The sequence below is a fragment of the Octopus sinensis genome, linkage group LG2, assembly GCF_006345805.1.
Source record: "Octopus sinensis linkage group LG2, ASM634580v1, whole genome shotgun sequence".
NCBI classification, from domain to species: domain Eukaryota; kingdom Metazoa; phylum Mollusca; class Cephalopoda; order Octopoda; family Octopodidae; genus Octopus; species Octopus sinensis.
Genome location: NC_042998.1, coordinates 145,137,560 through 145,164,333, shown reverse-complemented (window position 1 = coordinate 145,164,333; position 26,774 = coordinate 145,137,560). Strand labels below are relative to the sequence as shown.

Below are 26,774 nucleotides of genomic sequence, written 5' to 3'. Positions count from 1 at the left end.
CTGACGACAAAGCACCAAAATAATCTCAACTAAAGGGAATCAATTACTTAACTTTGAAATGAAAACCAGTAATTTTTATGGATTACAGAAAGTTCACAAATCCAAAGAAATCTAAAACAGCATAAAATCAAAACTTCATCATATGTCGAAGTACAAAAACCGGCAGATTTAAAATTACGACCAATTGTTGCTGGTCCAGCCTCACGCACACAACGTCCAAGCAACTTATTAGACATCATTCTGAAACCCCTATGTAAAAAAGTGCCGATCAAAGATGATATGGGATTCCTGATCTATATCCCCCCAAAAGTACACCAAGACACAATCTCAGTCAGCTTTGATGTAACAAGCTTATATACTAACATCCCACACGAAGTAGGAATTGAAGCGGTTGACTTCTAGATTACAAAACATCTAGATTCCATTTCAGAGAGATTCCCGACAGAGTTTATTTTGGAAGGGCTCAAATTAATATTGGAGAACAACCACTTCCTCTTTGATAACGAACTATATTTACAAATAAAAGTAACAGCCATGGACACCAAAGTAGTCCAAACATATGCAACACACGTTATGGGATACCGAGAAACAAAATTATATTCCCAACTGCAGGAAACGTTCAGTCACGACTTCGCTACCTACATTAATAACAGGAAATGTTACCTAGATTATAGCTTCATCTTCTGGGATAGAAATCAAGAAAACCAGCTAAGATTCCATTCCAACATAAACAAGTTCCATGAAGCAACACAATTCACCATGGAATGTAGTAGAAAGGAACTACCATTTCTGGATATCGTTATCATTAAAGAAGAGGAAAATATCAAATTTTTACCTATTTTACAAACCAACACGAATACTTAAATTTCCGATCAGCACACCTCTCTCATACTAAAAGGAACATTACCTTTAACATGGCAATACGCATCTGCACCGTAGTAACACAGCCCACACAGCAGGAAAAGTTTTCATGAACTAAAATGGTTCCCTAAAAGACAAGAATATTCGATGAACCTTATCAATACAGATATCTCCAAGGCCCAGAACATTCCAGTGACAACACGGAGAAAGACAAACCAAAAAAATAAAAAGGACAAAACAGTCATCCCCTTTATCGTCACTCACAACCCAAGGAACTTCAACATTGTGAAAGCCGCCATACAATATCTCCCAATTCTCCAGCAATCTCCCAAAATGAATGCACTCATAAAATAATATATAGCAGATGCCAAACACCAAACCTAAAAAAACTACTCACCAAGGCGAAATTTACATCTAACACTGAAACAATGTATGTTAAAAAATTACGGGGACCCTTGATGCAGAACCCTTGATTGAAGAGGTTGTACAAATCTCTTTTAAAAGCAATATTTTCAAAATCAAAGCAAACATGAATTGGAAAACGAAAAACTTAATTTACGGTGCAACTTGCCCACAATGTAAAGAGTACTATATTGGTTAAACCGGAACGGGACTACATGACAGAGTTCGTGTACACAAACAACAAATTAAAGACCCCTCTGTCAGAAAGACCACTTGCGGTGGACACTTCGCATCATGCGGAAAGGGGAAATTCACAATTTTACCCTTCTTCAAGTTATGGTCTGACAACGATCATTTTCAGAAGTATAAAGAATAATTTTTCAAAAGAAGGTACAAAACATTACTGAACACAAAAAAATGATATTCCAAGTCCACACAATCCCCAACAAATAATGGGATCTTTTTTATATATGAGGATGGGGTTGCGTACACACACACACACACACACACATACATACATACATACATACATACATACATACATACATACATACATACATACATACATACATACATACATATAAAATACAAAATGAGACAAGAACGCAAAACATCCGGACAGCTAGGTGATACAAGAAGGGACAACAAAACACCAGATAGACGATGCAAAGAAAACAAAGACAGGTCATTCGAAGCCCTCTATCCTCAGTCAAGTACCAGATTATCCTCGCAATTTCGGCTGATTATTCTTGACACGCACACATGCATATATATATATATAGGCATGTGTGCGTGGATATGTATGTATGAGTACGTACATACATGTTTGTGTGTGTGTATGTGCATGTACGTATAGATGTTTGTGTGAGTGTGTACCTATGTAGACGTTGTGAACGCAGGAGGTTTATGTCTATGTATTGTAGGAATATGGTTGCGTGTACTTTTTATCTTTTTTCTTTGTCCTTTTTCTACCTATCAAAGTAACTTCCCTTTTATTCAACGGTTTTTCATAGCGTCTGTTGCCATTACTAGCCGACAAGAATGTATCGCAGTTCTTTGCTCCGACATTCGAAACTCCGGCTACTATAATGGCAACCTTTTACTGTTTGTTCTAAATCATAACATATATAATCCTCTATTTCTAATATCGAAGTCTCATTCTTTTGTTGTTACTTATATATATATATATATATATATATATATATAAGCCTGGGTTTCGAGGGCCCACAGCTTTTTAATATTCTCCCAAAGAGTCTGAGGAACTTGCACAAAATAGATGTAGCGGTTTTTAAATCAAAGCTGGACATCTTCCTGTCAAGAGTCCCAGATGAACCTACCTCACAGCAAGAGGTGCAAATGAGAGTAGCTATATCAAACTCCATTCTTCACCAAGTGCCACATATTAGACGAGGTTCGTCGTAATAACAGTGTAGCACAAAACGGCGGTGCATCAGCATGGCCGCAGCTCTGAGCTGAAACTAGAAAATATATATATATATATATATATATATATATATATATATATATATATATATAATATATATATATATAGACTAGGAGATGTGGTGGCAGTCATTCTCTATCACTCATATTCTCCTTTTTCCTTCCCATTGTATGCACCTGTCAAGTGGTTAAAACAACATATTGTTAAAGGAGAGATCCTTTTCTTCAACAGAAGAAAACTTAGATACAACAGCCATCTTAAAAGAGTTTGAAATTGAAATTTCTAAACCAAGAGAATAATTTTAAATTTTCAAACAGTTGGTGCATTAGGATTAACAAATTTTGATGTCGAGTAATAATGCAGTAAGAAGATAATTAATAATCCAAACTTGCACGAAATACAATTTGTCCTTAATGGTACTTCATGTAGCCAAAAGGGAATTGATGTAAAATAGCAGGATTAGAGGTTCTTGGTGCCTGATTGCTACATTTAGTGGTAATTTTTCAAGGTCATTGTTTTTTAGGGTTTTTCTTTTTTTCAGTACCAATCCCAGATGGTGGGTTGGCAAAATTACTAAAGCACCGGATTTGGATACGTGATCAGTGGTTCCCACACATTTCGTTTTGTACATACATTCATTAAAATATATCACTAGTCATAACCAATACCACCCCACATTTTTTGTCCCTTTACCACTGATCAAGTACCCAAATCAAGACACTAACACACCAACTAGATACAGTCACGTATCCATCTATCCATACACATGTTTCTTTGAGGAAATTTCAAATTCTAAAGAAATACAAATTACCACACACACTTATTTGTCCAAAACAATTCCCCCCACCCCACCAAAAAATGATATTCTCATAAAAACAATCTCCACCCAAATTAATTCAACCGTGTAAAGCACTGTTCATTAGAAATATTGCTAACAGAACACACCCTTAATTACTTTTACTTTCAAATAAACCAATTCAAAACGTTCAGTTAAACACCTTACACACACACATACATGCACACAATAAAATGATAAACAAAAACATCCCCCACCAAGAAACCATAAACAAATAAATAACACCCCCTCCCACGATTGCTACAAATACAAATACCCCACTACAGAAATAACGTACACAACCCATGAAAAACCAATAAACACAAGGACTAGACCACACATAAATCAACGTTGTGTGTGTGTGTATACTCATACACACACACACGCACACAACCAATACCGAGCTGTAACAGTTACAGCTGGAGATTGCAGTGGCTTGACATGAGAATCTAATTGAAAAAACACATGCTATCTGTGTGTAAGTGGTTCTTACCAAGAGATTCTGCTTGTGAATGCTAAGCATTTGACAAACGAGATGATGCCCAATGTCAAATAGAATGATACTAGACAAGCATCACCCATAAGAGAAGAAACAGCAATAAATTAGAGTGAAAACTGAGAGTTGGTGTTGAAACAAACAATATACACATACGCAATTAAACATACTCGTGTAGCTGTTTCACTTGAGCGACGAGATCGTTTACAGCTAGTGATTGATGTCATCATCATCATTAGCATGTATGGCTTAGATGGAATTTTGTTGGGGTAGTTTTTTTCTCGTCCGGATGCCCCTCCTGTCGCCAACCCTCACCTGTTTCCAAACATGGCAATATTTCCCCATAACCAGACACGTTTTTCATGGGGCACTGGAAATGAACATCACTTGTAGGATGATTATGCACATGACGTCGAAATTTCTGTTTGGCCAGATGTCTGCGCAGACACGGCTTGTATGACAGTGACCATCATTTACAAGTATCATACACTGTCAAGGCGAAACGCGAGCGCACGCGCATATACGACCAAGCTTCCTTCAGGTTTCATCTACTAAATTCACTGCCACGGTTTTTGATTTGGCCTGGAGCTACGCAATGGGACTGAACGCAAATTAGAAAGTACATGGTTGCAATGCAAGCTTCCAACACACACGGCTTCGCCTGCACCGATGTTGATACCAATAAGATAAAGCCCACTAAATAATAAACTTGCAGAGAACAAATATTCAAGTAGACCATAGCTATTACCATTCTCAGTTTTACTAATAGCAATAATCTATTGAATGGATTAACTTCCCTCGCCTACTTATCCCCAACCTCCATCCTTTTTTTTTTTTTTATTAATATTATTCCTTAGTCTAAGAAGTCTTGAAAAGATTAAAAGAACTATTCCTATTTCACCGACTACATTTAACAAACAAAAGATCTGATGAAGATCTAACAAAGTTGCTTAGAAGTAAATTTAGAAATTACCGAACGAGATGATGAGTCCAATATGAAAGGTTGCGAAAACGTTTGACCACAGAATAAACAACTATAACAACAAAAATACACAACTCTGCCATCGTTAGGATATTCATGCTCACATAAAATGTATTATTTTGGATGTGAATTTCAGAAATCTGCTTCAAAAGTAATACACGAAATTATAATCATTTTCTTTAATCTTCTGTGTATCAAATCTGAAGTCGATATATATGAAGTCAGGATGGAGTAAGAGATAAGTAGTAACTACCACATTGAGTGTATGTGTGTGTGTGTGTGTGTCTGTGTGTGTGCGTGCGTGCGTGCGTGCGTGCGTGCGTGCGTGCGTGCGTGTGTGCGTGCGTGCGTGCGTGCGTGTAAATATCGAACAAAGAGAATGAGGGTTCAACACCGCATTGGTGGATAAAGATTCTTTGTTTTAAGGTTGTCATTGATTTCATGTCAAGGAAGTTTTCAACATTATTCAAGTCTATCACATGGAGCATCGGTGTTCGTCTCTATTTTGGATTTATATATATACTAGCAGTATTGCCCGGCTCGTGCGCTCCTGCGTTCTATGCACGCGCAAATTAAGCTAAACTTGGATGAAGTTCAATCAAAATTCAATTATTTGGGTTTTAAAATCAAGCATTTAATGCCCTTTATTTTTGCGCTTATGTGTTCCATTTCCTCAATAGGAAGTACGTAGAAGCGTTTCATAAATTTTTGTTGATCAAATAATTGCATTGTTGAATTATTCTTTTAGATCAGTATTTCTCAACGGGGATTTCAGGGGAGAGTTTCAGGGAGTCGCTGGTGATGTATCGTGATGATCAAAAATCCGGCCTGCTAAAATTTGGTTAAAGTGATTCAAACTGCAGATTCAACGCAAAATGGTCACATTTAATTCAAAGCGTTAAAATGTTATGAAAACAATTGGTATGTGTTCACAAAGTCCAAACGATTAATGTGAAAAAACCCTCCAGGCTACATCCCGAAAATTCATTTCATTGCCGAATTTCTACAATGTTTACGGGGATTCGTTTTTATATCTTGATTTTTTTATTTTTCATGCAATTTACGCATGCTCGCGCGCGTGAACACAGTTCAGGTCAAACAGCTGACTGAGTAAAGTTCACTATCCAATGCATGGGATAAGGCCTAAACAAACACATTATCGATTACGAGATGAATTTCGGAACAGAAATAGCGCAAATCAATTTTCATTCGCCTAAACTTTAAGTGACCCATTTTTTGTGGTTCTACGATTTGTTGGCTAGGAGGAGATGTGCCGGGAAGTTAAACATACAGACACACAAGTTGAGTTTTATATATATAGATAAGTTGCTTCCATAAGGTTGAATTCGTGAACTGAGCTGACCATCGGAAGCCCAAACACCGAGTCTTCTTGAATTTGCTCCAAGCTTCTGATGACATGGACATGTCCAACGCGCCTACGAAACTATCAAGGAGCTGAGTCAAACATCAAATATACATACACAGTGTATGTATATATATATATATATATATATATATATATTATATATATATATATATATATAGCAATAATAATTCTCTAAAAGAGATATAGACAGTAACTGCTCGATAACATAAGGGACTAAAGCCATCTGAATATGGCTAGGGACAGGGCAGGGTGGTGGGGGTGTTACTGTTGCATTTAGCCCCAGGCGAACATCGACGTCGCTAGATAGGCTTGACACCGTCACGGTGTCCTTTAACCTGCAAAGGGAGATAATTCCCCGATGAAGCGGAAACCACACACGGACCATGGTTTCAAGGTGTATTGCCTATCGTCAACGTGTGGTAGGCCTCCGCTTCCTCGACGAAATCTCACTCTGCAGGTTATTCATATATAGATTTTCAAGCAAAACAGTAACACCCCCACCACCCTGCCCTGTCCCTAGCCATATTCAGATGGCTTTAGTCCCTTATGTTATCGAGCAGTTACTGTCTATATCTCTTTTAGAGAATTATTATTGCTGTCGAACAGATTTTCGAAATCAGCAAATGTATTTTGCTTGAAAATCTATATATGAATAACCTGCAGAGTGAGATTTCGTCGAGGAAGCGGAGGCCTACCACACGTTGACGATAGGCAATACACCTTGAAACCATGGTCCGTGTGTGGTTTCCGCTTCATCGGGGAATTATCTCCCTTTGCAGGTTAAAGGACACCGTGACGGTGTCAAGCCTATCTAGCGACGTCGATGTTCGCCTGGGGATAAATGCAACAGTAACACCCCCACCACCCTGCCCTGTCCCTAGCCATATTCAGATGGCTTTAGTCCCTTATGTTATATATATATATATATATATATATATATATATATATATTATATATATATATATATATATATATATATATAATCCAGCGTAGACGTGTAAACCGAGTAATTGGTTTCACAGTAAGCGATGAGCCAAAGATCCACACCGTGCTCTAACGTCGCATTTTTGACATGGTTTCTATTGCTAGATGCCCTTCTTAATACTGGTCACTTTACAGAGTGTACGAAGGGCATTTTTATGAGGCACCAGCACTATAAATGTTGTTTTGGCTCTCGGCAAGACTAAAGAGCTCTCTCAAACCTAAATTTTCTTGTTAGCACTTCTCTAAAATAATTCCTGTTCGTACTGTTCTCTAAAATAATTCTTTCTTGTTCGTACTCTTCTCTAAAATAATTCTTTCTTGTACGTGGTTGCGCCAATCCTTTCCAAGAAATCTCGTTTCTCTTAGAGGACACCCCATTGCACTTACCTGAAATTCCCGCTTTCGTACTGGTAGTCTCCTCTCTTATATCGGTAATCTCGCCCCACTTTTCTTTGTCTCTGGATTAATCCAAACAGATAGCAGCCCACTTAATTTAACATTGGCATATTTATATTCATTTTTTATTTATATTTATATCTGCAGCATCAGTAACACTTATATCTACAATGTTCATAACGCTTCTTTCATTTACAATGCTTCCTTACTCTCATCCCGCAGTAGAGGCAACAATTTTAACATGTTTGAATGACGATAGGTTAAAAGCGAGAAGAACCGATGTGACGTCTATCAAACATGGAAACCTTTTCAGGTGCTGAATAACATCTCTCCTTCCTATGTTTCCTCCCACATCCCTTCCTCAGTTTTCAGAGTTGGCACTGTAAATGTAGGTCTAGCGAGATTGTAGAGATGCCTGAACTGAGGCGTGTTGATGTATGCTGCATACAAGAGGTAAGGTGAAGAGTTTCAGTCAGGGTCCTTACAGGTAATGTACATAGGTATAAAATCTGGGGAAGTAGTGACGGAGTAATGGGTGTGGGCATACTTCTGTCAAAGAAATGGGTGGATAAGGTCATAAAGGTAGTCAAGGGTGTGCGACACTGTTTAAACTCAAGTTAGTCTTACAGAACGGTATAGCTACAATTATCTCTACCTACACTCCACAAGCAGGCCTACCAAATGACCAGGACCACTTTTATGATATTCTTCTGCTGGCTACCTCAAAGACGTGACATGATCTCATCTTTGTGACTAGATATTTTAATGGGCACGTCGCACGGCAACCTGGTATCTTCTATGGTATACATGGGGTCCATGGAATTGGTTCCAGAAACGAAGAGGGAAATAGGCTCCTAAGTTCTGTGATGCAAATAACCTATTGATTTGCAAACTTCAGGAAGCCAGCCGGCCACCTCATAACCTATCAATCAGGTGACTCTGCTAGCCAGATTGATTTCATTCTCACCAGACAGCAGGATGCATATTTGCTCTTAAATACAAAGACCCTTCCTGTTGGTAACTCCCAGCATAGACTAATTATTAGTGACTTTTAACTCGAGACCAGAAGAATGCCAAGAAGCAGACCAATCTGGAAAAGAAGGATTTGGAAGCTTAAGAACCCTCCACATCGTCAAGAGATTTAGGAACAACTTCAGTGAACCCCTACTTCTACCCTGAATTCTTCACTATACTCGTTGCCAACCCTCACTTTACTGACAGCATTCCTGTACAGGGCTTGTACAGCTCTTACCAACCACTCGTCTATCCTTATTTTCCACACTGACCACCAGATAAGGGATCGAGGGAACCTGTCAAAAGCTTCCCCAAGTCAACAAAAGCCAAGTACAGAGGTTTATTTTTGACTAGGTGTATCTCCTGCAGTTGTCTTACCAGAAATATAGCATCAGTGGTGCTTTTGCCGAGCACAAAATCAAACTATCTTATCTAGGCTAAATCTCCCTAATTAGTTGGGCTATGATCCTCTCCGTAACTTTCATCACCCGATCCAACAATTTGATATCCCTGTAGTTATTTCTCAATGACTGGTGGAGCAGCACCATAGTCAACTACTACAAAGGTAATGGTGATGCTTTAGATAGTAGTTGATAGCTTCTGCTACCTAGGTGACCAAGTCTGTAGTGGGGGTGGGTGCTCTGAGAGTGTAGCTGCTAGAATAAGAATAGCCTGGGCAAAATTCAGAAAGCTCCTACCTTGGAAAAATTGGACATAAAAAGCATTAGATGTGGTGTACAAGAGACGACTACGCTGGTAGGGTCATGTGTTGCGTATGGATGAGGACAGCTGTGTGAAGAAGTGTCATACCCTTACAGTGGAAGGAACCTGTGTAAGAAGTAGACCCAGGAAGACATGGGATGAGGTGGTGAAGAGACCAAGACTTTTGGAGGTATATTGTGATTGAGAAGACCCAGCAAGTAAAGTGAGATCGCAGCCGTGGCCGATGCCAGTGTTGTATAGCTAGCCCATTTGAAAGTACCCTTGAATCGCCGGGCGACATGATGTGCTTGAGAAAACCTGTTGAGTCAAGTGAAATCGAAATTGTAGTCGTGGCCAGTGCAACCTGACTGGCACCCATGCTGGTGGTACATAATAAGCACCATGTGAAAGTCATAGATACCAGTACCCCCAACAGGCTCCCATGGAAAGTGGACGCTAAACGATGATGATGAATAAGTAGAGGGATATGAAAGGGCCAGTGCAGGACAGGTTTCTTGCTGAGAGGAGCAACATGACTAGCCACATTTTCGAAGCAGGGGAGTGATAGAAGTGGTGTTGAGGTGAGAGAGAGGACCTTCAAACAGAATCTCATTTCTCCTCCCCCATAAAAATCTAAGGCCTTTTATCTATAAAAAAAATTATTTTGCAAATTGGGTAAGTGGTGTTGTCAATTCTGATTAACTACAAAATTCAGTTAATTGTATAACTTTCCTAAATACCCACCTATTTAGCTTCATATCTATACTAAATTGACTGGTTAATTACATATACATTTAACCAAAAATTTATTTGCATGAGATATTTTCTCAATCTTTATTGTAGATAAAATATGAGAAAAGATAGTTTACACCCGAGATCCTCCAAATCTGACCAACAGCTCTAATGACAACTACAAGGTATATGAAACTAGACTGTACAACAGAGCCCTTCCAGATGGTACCCTTGCCGTCTTCATCATTGTTTCTTTCTAAACTGGAATGGGTTGGATAGATTTCCACAGACTGGGTCAACACATATTCAAGGGACACTGCTCGTCTAAATGAGACAGAAGACTGCATCTCATTTGTTTCAATGCTGATATGATTTCTATGGCTGGATGCCTTTCTTAATACCAACCACTTTACAGAGTGTACTGGGTGCTTTTATCATTGTATCATTACTAGGGAAGTGTCTTGCCCTCAAACAAGACTAAAAGACCCTCAACAAGCATAAAGTTTACATTAAATTGTAGAACAGTCATCAGACTCTCAACATCATCAATTCTTTCTGGTACAAGGAATGGTTTTACAGCAGAAGATGTATTGGCCCGTCTTGTCATGATAACAGAAGAATATGATCCAGGCTGATAATCTAGAGAGTTACACGATGAAAATGGATGAACTGGTTTCCTCATTCATGAATGATGATTCAGGATGAAGATGATGATGGTGAAAATGATGAAAATAATGATGAAGATGATATGGCACAACCCTGCCTTGAAAACAGATATTAGACTTGCTCTGGTAACAGTGGAATGATTCTGAGAAAACAAATTAAAATGTTGGACAGATTTTTATTTTATTTAAGATTCACAATACTCAACAGCTGCTAAAAATCACATAACATCAACAATTACATGACTGATATCTCAATTTGTCACCCACAATAAGAATTCAGCTAATTGCATAAGAATTTCAATCACTGCAGTTATGTAATTAATCATTATCAACTGCACATATTGTATTTGATGGCATGACACATAGGTACATCAGATGCACCTCAATTTCGGCAGTGCACTTTCCAGGAAAAATTTTTAAGTGCATTAACCCTTTAGCAAATTACTCTGTCAAATGTTATGCTTATTTCTTCACATTGTTTTGAATTAATCTGGCATTGAGATTTCAACATGATTGTCTAGTTTTGAAATGACACTGTAGGGTTGGTGTGAGAGGCTAGATCTGACCAACTTGAACATAAAACAGGTAGAATACTTGGGCCAGATATGGCTGGTTTAAATGCTAAAGGATTAAAGCATGAAACATAGATCCAACTTCGCATATAGGACCCAGGGTGACTTATTGCAATAATTTTTTTTTTTAAGTGCATCATATATAGCATCAAATACAGTAAACCCTTTTGACACTATCCAATCTGAGGCTGCCCCTAGTTATAGTACAAAATTGATATTTTAATATGATCCAAATTAAAACTTCCCATCAAAAGTTCACGTTAATTTATGTTCCAAGCACCAGATTACTAATGACAAATCTATATATATAAAGCTGAAGTTGTCTGTGTGTGTGTGGCAGGTTTGGTAGCCTTCAACTAACACTATCTCCTCCGAGACCATGCAGCGCAAGTTGACCAAAATTGAGAGTATGATAGAAGAAGGCTTGCTCTTTATTCCATAGAAGAAAAAATTCAAATCAGACCATGTTAAGACCAAAAATTATTTACATCAAAAAGGTGCTTTTTTTCTATGAAAATCCCTATTTTTTCCGATTTTTTTACTTATAGATTTATTTTTGTATTCACTTGAGTATTTTGAAAGAGTAGAGTTAATATAGGTCCAGATAATCAAATTTATAATAATTCAAATATAATCAAAACAAAAATATTTAAAAAATATATAATCAGGGACTACTTTGTACAGGATACAGCAATAAAGAAATTCCATATTTTATAGGTTAACAAACATTTCAGAAGCAAATGCATTGTATATATATTAATCCAAACCATAATGAAAACTGACAGCAAATGGTAAAACATTAGCTACATGGAGGCACCATTACCATCTGCCAAACTTCATTAGCACTTGCTGTACATCATGTTATGGCAAGTAGGAAGCAAGTACACCTTTTTACAGGTCATCCAAACCAGGCATTGGAAATTTTTCTGCAAATTGTTTCACCTGCTCACGCACATTGGCCACTTTCTTCTGAATGTCAGCATCTTTCTCTAAAAAGGCTTTGAACTCTGAAAAACTTGGGCCAGACTTGGAATAGATCTCTTTACAAAGAAGAATACCTGAAAAAAAAAGGAAAAATATATTGTTGATGATGTTGTTGTTAGCAGAAAGTCAACCCCTAAACAAGCAGAACTATGATCAAAGGAATTCCTACCATAACCAGCCTTTTAGAGTTTAGAGATACCTGATACTACCATCTTTAACATGTCCTTTATTTATGACGATAGTGTGATTTGAGGGAAATTTTGCAGTTATTTCTTGCAGGATGTAAAACTTTCTAACAGTCACATGCACACATATACCTACATGGTCTGATCAATAAGTATCCAGACTGTTGCCATAGTAATGAAGCTAAAGCACACAGAGTGAAGCCACTTGGCACAGATAGACCTTGAACTTCGCTGTGCATGTCCACTAAGTTTTAACATTCTAGTTCACTTCCGCTGTTTACAGCAGTGCTTGGAAGGAAGGTGTGTAGTGTGTGATCATCCCATTAACCATGACAGAGGAAGTTGAGCAGAGAATCTGCTCAGAGGACTATGCAAAGTTTTCAAAAAGTTTTCATCGTTCTTGACACAATCAAGATCTTGTGCAAGTGAAAGCCAAATGTCATTTTGGTCAGCTGAAAGCAGTTTTGGCACAAACTTGGCTGACACACATCTCATACCCAAATTTTCAGTAATAATGGTCTGAACTGAACCATAATTAATCTGCATTTCCTCTGATAACTCACGGATGGTGATATGATTTCCCCTCACAGTTGCATGTGCATCTGCAAGGTTTTTCTCAATTCTGCTGGTTGCAGGAATGTTTGTCAATATCAACATTTATTCTGCTATCTTGAAAACATCTGAACCACTCATACACTCCTCTCCATACACTTTTTGCAACTTTTCATAGGCCTCTGAACAGGTATTGCATGACAACTTTCTCTATCATGGTCAATGCAACAATCACATGCTACACACCTTCTTTCCAAGCACTGCTGTAAACAGCAGAAGTGAGCAAGAACATAATAACTTAGTACACATGCACAGCAGAGTTCAAGGTCAATCTTTGCCAAGCAACTTCACTCTGCATGCTTCAGCTTCATTACTATGGCAAAAGTTCAGATACTTATTGATCAGACCTTGTACATTACACAAACACACACACGACAGGCTCTACACAGTTTCCATCTACCAAATTCACTCAGAAGCCATCAGCCAGTCTAGGGCTACATTCAACTTAGCCTTCCATTTTTGCAGGGTTGAAATAAAGAACCAATCCAGAGTCATAGCAGACTAACAGAATATGGACATTAGACCAGATGCTTTGCAATATCTATTCCTGTTCAAATCACATTTATCTGTTGCCCAGTTTGACACCATCACCTTTTATCTTGAAGGTTTTTAAAGGAACCCACTCTATTGTAAGCATCCATGCCAGATCTTCAATTTCAGGATGGACCCTCACTTCAACCCCTTGTTACTTCTTACCAGTTTCAGAGGCCCTGTAAAGGGTCACGACTGCAGCCTTCCTTTCTGTTTTAAAAAAATGTATACTTCTACATAAGAATTTTTGTCTTTTTAATATCTTCAACATCATTTAACATCTGTGTTCCATGCTGGCACGGACTGGATAACTGGCACTCCATCAGTTTCAATGCTGAAGATTCCAGTTAATCCAATCAACAGAACGGCTTGCTCATGAAATTAACATGCAAGTGTCTGAGCACTCAACAAACACATGCACCCTTAACACAGTTCTCGAGGAGAGTCAGCATAGCACAGAATGACAAGGCTGGCCCGTTTGAATTATATGTACATCTCATTTTTGCCAGCTGAGTGGACTGGAGCAATGTGAAATAATAAAGTGTCTTGCACAAGGACACAACATACCAGTAAGAATTGAACTAACAACCTTACAATTATGAGCTGAATACCCTGATCACAAAGCCACACACCTTCACAATGGGTTGGATAGTTTGACAGAATCCGACAAGCCAGAGGATTGCTACCATTGTGCTCCAATGTCTGCTTTAACAGCATTTCTACAGATGGCTACCCTTCCTAATGTCAACCACTTTTAAAGAGTGTAACCTAAATATGAGGGTCAGCTGAAAAGTTTGTAGACTGACTAAGATACGCTCATTGAATGAGACCAAATGAGGCTTATTTTTCAACATAGTCCCCCTTGCAGTCCACTCTTCTTCCATCAGTGATGCAGTGAAAAGGTGAAGTTTCTTCTATCAGTGGTTGCAGGACGTCCAGATATTAGGTCATCTTTAAGACTCTTCCTTCCCCTCCTAAATTCAGCTGCTTACTTTTGCACTGTTGATAAAGTTGAACCATCATTGTCTAATATAGCAACCATGTCAGTATGAATGTCCTTAAAGGTTAAACCCTTTTTCTGCAGGTACTTCATAACACCATGATACCATATTTTGTCCAGTTACTTTTGAAGTCTTCTTTGAACAGTCAGTTTACTTGGAAAGAAACAATGCAGTTGTTAACAAGAAGAGTTGAAATTAATGCATGCAAGATTTCACAGCAGTAGCATCACTCCTTCATAGCTAGCCTATGAACTTTTCAGCCCACCTTTCAAATTAAAAAGATATGAGGTGAAAAGGTGAAGTTTCTTCCACCCCACTCACTTGTCTCTCTCCTCCATGTCACAGGTGGGGTAAGAGTGAATGACCCTACACTGCCTTCTTAATAATCACATTCTCCTACCTTCCACCCTTAATTGATAGCAAAACTGACCATTTCCTATCTAATAAATCACAAAAGACATTTATTCTGTATCCAGTCCTGGCCATCATCTCACACACACTTATACACATCAAACACACATATATACACTTTGTTGGCAGTAAGTTTTGATACAGTGACAAAGAGAGAAAGGAAGAGCAATGATGATGATGGTGGTAGTAGTGGTGAGGATGATGACCACAAGGAAGGGGGAAGATGAGGAGGTGGGGGACCCTGACATTAATGTGAATGGAATGGTTATTACACTGATACAGCTCTTCCTACCCACCCAAAACAGTTGTAATCACAACAAATGATGATGGAAAGCGGGGAGTGGGGAGGAGCAGTGGCAGGAGTGTGGGGTGGGAGGTGATGTTAATGACACACAACAATGATGACACTGAAGCCAAGAAAGAAAATTACAGCAATAGTGATGGTGATAATGATGGTGACAGCACATTTGCGAGGGTATGAACAGTGACACTGACAGTGATATGGAGAAAAATAAAAAAGGAGGAAGAAGCAGAGGATTATGATAGTGATGGTTATGATGGTGATGATGATGATGGTGATGATAAAACTGAAGTGGGGAATGAGGGATGATTATCATCACTGATGCAGACAAAAGATTTATTGTTATTATCATTATTAATGAAATAATAGACAGTGATGCCAACACAGACAATAATGACGATAAACCTGATGCCTATGATGGCACTGATAATGATAATTCGAAACAATCCCACACACCACACATATATACATGGCTCATTGACCACAGACATATACATTCATGGGTCATTGACAACAGACACACACACATACACATACATGCCATTGACCATCCTGAGAAAACAATGAGTGTTTAAAAAAAGCCAGTCAATAGAACATTTGGCCACAAAAGACCAAAATAACTTATTTCCACTGTGTGTGTGTGTGTGTGTGTTTGTAATGCATATGTAATATGTGCCTGTATATGTTGAGATGCATGTATGTATACATACATTATGTGTGCATATGCATATGCCTGTATATAACTGAGTTCGAATCCCGGACCGGGCTGTGCGTTGTGTTCTTGAGCAAAGCACTTTATTTCACGTTGCTCCAGTTCACTCAGCTGTAGAAATGAGTTGCGACATCACTGGTGCCAAGCTGTATCGACCTTTGTCTTTCCCTTGGATAACACTGGTGGCGTGGAGAGGGGAGGCCGGTATGCATGGGCGACTACTGGTCTTCCATAAAAACAACCTTGCCCAGACTTGTGCCTCAGAGGGTAACTCTCTAGGTGCAAACCCATGGTCACTCATGACCGAAGGGGGTCTTTACCCTTTACATATAATGTGGGTATATGTGTAGAGAAACAGACAGGCAGATAATGCATTCATGTATCTTTTATTAATTTCAACCAGCCAGCTGTGGTCATTCCTTGACTTTTCAACCTTGCCCTCAATATTTGATGAATGAGGCCGTTTGACAATGTGGCCCGCATCTTGCCACAGGAAGTTCAGCAGGGATTATGAATAGCCTCTAAATCCTTTTTGAAAACATTGACATCCAACTTTGCATATATCCCTTATTTTTAGGGAATCAGCGAAGACATGAACTCCCTTTGAACCTCAGACTGTTGCAACCTCTGCTTTACATAGTCACAACAAGATGTCTTTCACCATGCCAAGAATCTGTTACTTCCTTTTGTTACCAACCAGCCTGGGACCACCCCTGGCTCTGTGACACAAATTTCCACTTTGAAAGGGATAGTTTCATTCCAAACATCAGCTTAATAATGACAAAGTTATTTTACTAAATTCTTCATTACTTTCAAAATTAATTGAAAAGCAGGATGAGTATTTCAACAGAAATATAACAAAAGGGCTTATTTTATATTTCTACAAATAACATTAATGTGGTATGAAGGTGCACGTAAGGTCATGAGCTCAATTCCTGGCAGCGTGTTGCCCTTAAGCAAGACTCAATACTTTACTTTGCTCCAATCCACTCAGCTGGCAAAATTGAGTAGTACCTTTAATTCAAAGGACTGGCCTAGTCACATTCTGTGTCACTCTAAATGACCCTGAGAACTACGTTAAGGGTATGCATGTCCATGGAGTGCTCAGTCACATGAAGTCACAAGCAGGACGTTCCACTGATCAGATCAACTGGAACCCTTGTCATCGTAACCAACAGAATGTCAGTTTTTTAAATGTAGTTGAGTGGTCTTGGTCCTTTATCAGAATGTTGAAGTTATGGAAGTCCCCAAAATATAGCCTGTTGTTCACCATGATAGCAGTGTCCAGCAAAGCCTACCCTTCATTGAGCAGCAATAGTAGAGACGTGAGAAATGTGTTCATAAATCTCATTGGTTTTGTGCTCATGCAATGAGAGGTTTTGAGCCTTTATAAGAAATCTGATGTTTGTAGTATCAAAGCAATCTTGAAACTCCTTCATTTTCCAAGTTTCTGTAGTACAAAGAAAATTCCGTACCTATACCTTGAAGAAAGCTAGCCTTCATGACTTCCGAAATACTTGATGCCAGATATTTGGAAGCTTGTTACAAGTACCCCAGCAAGTCAAATCTTTCTTAGTAACATAGGACTCAAGGTGCTTTGTCACTGACCTCCTTGAATTGTGTTTCTATTGTTAAATGTTTTTCATCAGCATTGATGGTCATATATCCAGTCTTCTTCACATTGGAAAACAGATCAACTTTGCCTAAAGCATTTTCAAGAGATGTGAACAAGTCTTGTACAACAAACAGTTGATTAGCTGTTAGGGAAAATTCATCAACATAGTCACAGTTAGAAAGATTCAGGCTCTGCTGACATCTTTGTCCCTTTTGTCTGATAGTGGGGGCCTCTGTTTCGGATGGGGTCAACACTTTGCCGAAGAATGTAGCCCACCACAATCACTAAGGGCTTCTGAAACTTGATGGGTTTTCATTCATGAAAATGATAGCTCTGACAATTTCATTTGGGATACCATAATTCAACAGGATAGACTTTCTCTGAACATAGCCTTCCTCTGGACACTATCAAAAGCATTGGAAAAAATCTCCAAATGCAATGGATGTTTCTTGCTTGGAGAGCCTGAGCTTTTCTGTGTTTATTTTAAAGGCAAGGATCAGTGGTAGTCTTGATCTGCCTTTGCAGAAGCCATTTTGGCTATCTTAGGATGAAATTAATGTGTGGGAGAAATTCTATTAAGTTGTAGATTTTTTTAGGCTAGAGGTAAGAGAGTGATTCTTCTGTAGTTCTGAGGTATGTGAAGATCATTTATTCTAAGTTGAATAGCTGAAGACTTCAAGAAGGTTGATGGGATGATATCTGGACCTGGTATCTTGATGTTTCTCAACCTTCTTAAGCATTTCTAAACTTCTACGGTAAATGGGCCAGTCTGAATCAACAGACTGTTACACTGTGATGAAAGAATTGTCAACATTTAGCATTGCAGATTTCTGTTTTACCAAGAAGCAATTTGTAAGTGCTAAAACACCAGGCATCAATATGCTGGTCAGATTTCATCCAAATGTGGATCACTAGTGAATTTTTCTTGTTGGCAAAATCCCTCAGAACTTCCCAGGCAGAAGCATGTCTGCTTTTGTTGTGGAAGCTGTCTTGCTATTCACTTTTGGCCTTGATGCATGGCTTTATTACTGCTTTATTGTTCATTTCAATATTCTGTGGAAACATGTGCTGCCAAGGGGAAATATTTTATTGCTAGGAAATTGGTGGGGGTTGGTGACAAGAAGGGCATCCAATCACAGAAAATTTACCTGAATGAATTCCATCTCACCCATGCAAGTATGGAGAAGTAAACATTAAAAGAATGATGATAATGTGTATGTGTGTGTGTGTGTGAGAGAGAGAGAGAGAGAGACCTTTTGACATTTGTGCTGATTGTAAAGGAAGTCTCATTCATTTTGCAGTATTCCATGGAAACATGCTTGGCCACGGAGCTGCTCATGCATGCTCAAAGGTCTAAAGGAAATATTGCCTAAACTGGTAACAGGAATAACATCCAGCCAGAGAAAATCTGCCTCAATGAATTTTATCTGACTCAATCAAGCATGGCAAATGATGAGGATGTTTATATATATAAGAGAAAGAGAGAAGGGAAGAGTGTATAATGTGTGAGAATGAATGTAAAACACAGAACCAATGGAAATAGTGGTAGAGGGAGAGGGGTAGGAAAACAGAGAAAGAAAAGTGGAGAGAAAGGTACAAAGAGAGAAGGAGAGGGACAAGATAGTGCAAGAAATTTGGGGGTCAGTGGCATGAGATGAGGTCAGGGGAAAGAAGGGAGGAGGAAACTGAGAAAAGAACAGGTTAAGCATAGGTGTGAATAGGAGTGGGAAGGTGGTAAAGTGGATGTGAGATGAGAGAAGTGGAGCCATGAAAGGAAGAAAGAAAAATAAAAGGAAGGAGGGGAGAGCATGAAATGAGAAAGGAAGAGCATGATGGTAAGGATAGGTGTTGAGAGAGAGTAAGAGGTGGAGAGATGGTAAGGGGTGAATGAGACAATGGTAAGATACAGAGATGCTAGAAAGAGGCACTAAAAAGAGAGGTATACAGAACATAGAGAGATGGTAAGAAAAAGAAAAATAGTGAGAAAGCTAGCAGTAAGGGAACAAATGGAAACAGAAAAAAGAGAGAGAGGGAGAGCAGTAAAGAAGAAAAGGCAGCAACAACATGTCAGTGGTGAAAGAGATGACAGAGTGAAAGAGAGAGAGAAGACAGAGATAGTAGAGAGAGAGCTACAGTGGGAGCTAAATAATTAACCCCTTGGCATTCAGATTATTCTGTCAAATGTAATGCTTATTTATTCATATTGTTTCAAATTAATCCTGTATTATTTCATGGCTTTCAGATGTGATTGCTCACTTTCAGAATAACACTGTAGGGTAGGTGTGAGAAGCCAGATATATCCAATTTGAACATAAAACAAGTAGAATATTAGGGCAGGATATTGCTGGTTTAAGTGCTAATGGGTTAAAGTACTGAAGTGCCAAAAATGGTAACTGATTCTGGAGCGAAATAATATGGTAATAAGACAATGTCACAGACAAGATATGGAGATAAAATTACTTTAACCATTTAGAAACGTGTGTGAAATACTATATCATGAATATGGCATCATATTCATAATATGGCATCATGAAGGGCATCTGGTTGTAAAAAAAATGGTTCAGTAATATACATTCAACTAACACATGGTTTTAGGTTCAATCCCACTAGATGGCACCTTAGGCAAGTGTCTTCTACTAAGGCCCTAGACCAACCAAAGCCTTGTGAGTGAATTTGATAGATAGAAACTAAAAGAAACCCATTGTATGAATGTGTGTGTGTCACCTTGTCATAATATTGTTTGATAGTTGTAATTGAGTGTCACTGTCATACAAGCAGTGTCATTCATTTCCAATATTCTGCAAAAGCATGTCTGGTCATGGGAAAATATGGCTAACTTGGAAACAGGTGAGGGTTGGTGATAGAAAGGGCATCCAACCATAAAAATATCTACCTCAACAAACTTCATACAACCCATGCAATCATGGAAAACGAACATATGATGACAAGAACAGAAAAGGTAAAATGAACAAAATATAATAAAACAATGAAGAAAATACAAAAATAATATAATGAAAAATGTATATAGACTAAAAAAATTTCTCAAAAAAAAAAACAAAACAGATGCTATATTAGAATTTTTCGCATGGTTAAACAAGCATAATGGAAGTGAAAAAATATGAAAACTGACAAAAATGACAGGGAATTGCGCCAAGATGAAGAAACAATTTTTGAAATTGGCACTTAACACTTTTACAGGATTTCGCAAGATCATCTTTCAAAATAAACCTTATGTTGATGTGAAGATACGGCAGAGGAGGTGGAGGAAAAGGGAGGGGAGAAACGATAAAAAGTTACAGAGTGAATTGAATTGCATGATTAAGTTACACCTAATGTCTTTCTAGAGAGCTCCTTTTAGATATTATACACACACACTTACATACAAACACACACAACGCATTAATATTCATGTATGCATACACATACACACTCAAATATGTACACCTCTATATATATACACATGCATGCACAAACATATACACATACAAGCATGTACACATCTAGTTTATCTATTTATTTATATATATATATATATATATATATATATATATGTGTGTGTGTGTGTGTGTGTGTGTATAGTATAGAGAGAAAGAGAGAGAGAGAGAGAGACAAACATACATGCATATACAAACACAGACACATATAGGCATACATGCATATAGGCACAGGCATGGCTGTGTAGTTAAGATGTTTCACTTCACAGCCACACAGTTTCAGGTTCAATCCCACTCCACACCACTTTAGACAACTGTCTTCTAAGACAGCAAGAGTCAACAACTTACTAGGCTGCTATGGTCTTCTTTGTGAACCTCAAAACATTGCTAAATCATTTTCAAATGTTTTTGTGAGCCATTGAGCTTTTTGTCTCTCTTACCAGTTCAACCTATAGGTATAAAGTGCAATGCTGCATGGTAATAAGAAACATACTTTTGTTCTCAGAAACACATAAAACAGTCACAAACATTTTATAACTGAACTATTGTATTTTATCATATATCAACAGCAGCATAATGGTTTAACATCCACTTTCCCAAGCTTGCATGGGTCATATGGAATTCTTTTACACAGCTTCTCTACAGCAGGATGTCCTTCCTGTTGCCAACCTTCGTATTTCTCCAAGGGAGGTAATTTGGTTCCATGTCTACACATGTCTTCACAAAAGATTGGAAGTGAAAGACACTGCATGCATGACAGTGATACTCATTTACAACTATCACACAATGTCAAGGCAAGGGAACTGTAACACACCCTCGCACACTAACACACACACACAAACATATATATATAAAATTGGTGTACATTTAAACACAAAAGTGGTGACCATAACAAGACACCTTACATGCTAGAAGGAACAGTCAAAGTCCAAACCACGGTTAAGAGCAATTTCGAAGGGAATGAAAAATAAAAACATTTACAATATTTACCTCCCGTACCTAGGTTTTGAACTTTAGTTAACAAATAAAACAACTGAAGTTCCCTTCAGCGGGAGTGCCACAAGTTCACATGTAATTAGGAGACAAAATCGCACGTCTCATATTTATATATTATAATTTTTCAAATTCACCACGCAAGAGCAATTTTAGTAGGTGGTGAATGAAAATGTCAAATTACTTCAAAAAATGCTAAAATCATATTAAGAAAATATACAGAGTAGGAAGAATGATAGAAATTTTTCTACTAGTAGCTAGCATGTATAAAATAGTCAACAGACAACATATTTTTCATATAAAATGAGTATACATTTAAACACAAAATAGGTGACCATCACAGAAGGCCTTACATGCTAGAAGGAACAGTCAAAATTCAAACCACGGTTAAGAGCAATTTTGAAGGGAATGAAAAATAAAGATGTTTACAATATTCTATATACATATATATATATTATATGACCTTCTTCAAGATTACATCTGACAAATCCACTTCCAACGTTTTGCCTCAGGGTTATAATAGAAGATGGGTGTCCAAGGTACGATTCAGTGGCACTGAATCTTAAACAAGGTGGTTAATAAGAAACTTCTTACAAAACTTACACAGAAATGCAAGAAAGCATTAAATGAATAACTACACACACACACACACACACACACAGAAATGCAAGAAAGCATTAAATGAATAACTACACACACACACATATATATATATATATATATATATATATATATATATATATATATATATAATATATATACAGACATACAGACATACATATATATACATACCTATATACATATACACACATACGTACATATATATATATACATGTATACATACAATATACACATATATATATATACATACCTATATACATATACACACATACATACATCTATATATACATATACATCTATATATATATATATATATATATATATACATACATCTATATATATATATATACATACATCTATACACACATGTACATACATATACATACATGTATACATATATATACACATATATACATATTGTTGTATTTGGGGATGTTCTTGTTGCCAGTTTAGCCCATATATATATACATATACATATATATTATATATATATATATATATACACATACACATATATATACATATTGTTGTATTTGGGGATGTTCTTGTTGCCAGTTTAGCCCATATATATATATATATATATATATATATTATATATATATATATATATATATATACGCTGTTTGTCTACTCCATATACAGAGTTTGATCACCCGTACCCAAACCTTAGCACCATCATGGCATCTGATGTGGGTGGATTATATAGAGATGACCTTTTATAATAACCAAGAATTGCACCAATAGAACACTAAAATTGTATAAGAAGAAGCTATATAGTTTTTTTTTAAAGATATGGATTAGGTATTGCTATATATGAAGAGAACTATAATATTAATTATTTAGATGGTAATTTTAATTTAATAACAGGTAAAACCCAACCATTCCATAAAATTAATGAAAACTTTAGATATATCAATACTAATAGTAATCACCCACCCTCAAGAAATCGTTGATAGATAATATAGGTAAAAGAATATCGAAGCTTTCTTCTAATTTTGAGATTTTCCAAAAACATGCACCTTATTATAATGAAGCCTTGTGGGAGGCGGAATATAATAATAGTATTAAATTCTTTAATAATTGTAAATATAATTATAATATAAAAGATTATAATATAAATAATTCCTATCATATTTATAATAATAAACCTAATATTAACAATTATAAGTTTTATTTAGTTAATTATGATTTTAATAATAGGTATTATGACAATACAAAAAATATAATAAAAGACTAAAAGGTAAGAATGAATTTAATTTGTTTAATGATAATAAGAACAAAATTTGGTTAATTAATCCTTATAGGGCTCAAGTTAAAACAAACATTTTATTAATGTTTTAATGAGATATTAAAACTAATTGAAGTATTCATAATATATAATAAAAACTATAATTGAAGTATTCATTATAGGTAATAAAAAATATAATAGCATTTTTCCTAGTAATAATTTTGGAGTTGATTATTCTACTACTAATAATGTTGGTAACATTATTTCTTCTTTTAATATATTTAAGCTGAATAAGTTTTACATTAACAAATTAAATGATTATTCAATAATAATAAAGACCAGAATATACTTAATTGTACATGCAGAGATAAGACAAAATGTAAATTTTAAAATAAATGTAATTTGGATGATGTAGTATATAAATGTGTAGTGACTTTGATTGATGATATTAATAGGAATAGTTATTTAAATGCGATTTACGTGGGGTCAAAATCTAATAAAATTAAACAAAGGGTGGCTCAACACATTCATTCATTTAAGAATAAAACATTGATTAATTCTACTGGCCTTAGCAAATATATATGGGAATTGAAATCTAAAGGAATTAAGTATAATTCAAATTGGGAGATAGTTTGTAAAGCTAAATCTTATTGAATAGGTACAATCCGACCGTGGCCGATGCCAGCCTCGCCTGGCACCAGTGCAGGTGGCACGTAAAAAGCACCCACTACACTCACGGAGTGGTTGGTGTTAGGAAGGGCATCCAGCTGTAGAAACCTTGCCAGATAAGACCGGAGCCTGGTGCAGCCTTCTGACTTCCCAGATCCCCGGTCGAACCGTCCAACCCATGCTAGCATGGAGAACGGACGTTCAACGTTGATGATGATGATGATGATTACTATCTAATAATAAAAAATTAATTAACACCAAAGATGAGAGAAAAATTAAATGTAGACATAGGTTAAATTACTGATATAAGTTTAGCTAATTTGTGTGTGTATATATATATATATATATATATATATATATATATATAAACCCTGATTTATGTTACTAATTTATGTAGTTAGAATTTGTAGTAGTATAATGAGTATAAATTAGCCATAGATTATGTAGTGTATGAACGTAACTAGAATAAGATTAAACCAAGGTGTTTATAAAATAAATAAATAAATAAATTGATGAATATATATTAATTTATCGAAATTTAGTTCATTTTATGTATTTCACGTATAGTGTTTTAGCTTTAAATTGTTGAGAATTTAGAATTTTTCCCAGTAAATGGTATATTACATCAATTTCATTTGTTGTTTTCACCGCTAAAATACATATTTCTATTTATTTATTCTATATTTATTATTTACCTCATGTTCTCTCTATATTTATTATTTACCTCATGTTCTCACGTGATAGATTTCTTAGCAATGCTAGATTCTGAGTTTAACGTTTAAAATTTCAGTTAACTTGTATTCTTCAATAAGATAAGTTATGATTTTCTTTCTCATTAATATTGTTACATTTTATTAAATTATTTATTGTTATGATACATATATTTCTATATTTATATGTCAAGATACACACATTTTATCATTTTAGACCTGAAAAGTGGCTATATTCTTGAATCAAATTAATATTAACTTTTAATATTATCTATTTTATTATTATTGATTTAAATAGTCACAAAACATATGTAGTCAATTTTCACTATCAACTGAATTACTTAATAGAAGATTTTTCTCTTAATTGTATACATATATATTGTGAAATTTGATTTAGTATTGCTAAATTGAATTTTACCCTGTAAGTTTGGAATTTTATATTCCCTACTATTAATTATATACACACCTCTGTCGGTGGCACATAAAAAACACCATCCGAGCGTGGCCGTCTGCCAGCCTCGTCTGGCACCTGTGTCGGTGGCACATAAAATCACCCACTACACTCTCGGAGTGGTTGCCAGACCCCAGTTGAACCGTCCAACCCATGCTAGCATGGAAAGCGGACATTAAACGATGATGATGATGATAAGCATATATACACATACATATATATATATATATATATACACACATATATAGACATATAAGCATATATACACATACATATATACATATACATACACATACATACATATACATACATCTATACATATACATATATACATATACATACATACATACACATATACACATATACATACATATATACATACATACATATATACACAGACATATATACACATACATACGCATACATACATACAGATATACACATATACATACATATATATATACATACATACATATATACATCATCATCATCATCATTTAGCGTCCGTTTTCCATGCTAGCATGGGTTGGACGGTTCTACTGGGGTCTGTGAAGCCAGAAGGCTTCATCAGGCCCAGTCAAATCTGGCAGTGTTTCTACGGCTGGATGCCCTTCCTAACGCCAACCACTCCGTGAGTGTAGTGGGTGCTTTTTACGTGCCACCCGCACTGGTGCCAGACAGAGCTGGCAAACGGCCACGAACGGATGGTGCTTTTTATGTGCCACCGGCACGAGGGCCAGGCGAGGCTGGCAACGGACACGAAACGGGGCGGTGCTGGCAACGGTCGCGAAACGGAAAGTTCTCTTACATGCCACCGGCACTGGTAACACATCTGCAATTTCCA

At 36.7% G+C, this 26,774-nt stretch overlaps 1 protein-coding gene across 2 annotated transcripts in view; it reads right to left on the bottom strand.

Moving 5' to 3' along the window:
* Positions 1-11,952: 11,952 nt before the first annotated feature.
* Positions 11,953-26,774, bottom strand: part of LOC115232446 (serine hydroxymethyltransferase) — a 76,724-nt gene continuing 61,902 nt past the window's right edge. For both annotated transcript variants that reach the window (XM_029802325.2, XM_029802326.2), the window contains exon 8: positions 11,953-12,530. In XM_029802325.2, the coding sequence (XP_029658185.1) occupies positions 12,364-12,530 (167 nt within the window). In that variant the 3' untranslated portion in view covers positions 11,953-12,363. The remainder of the gene's footprint in view (positions 12,531-26,774) is intronic.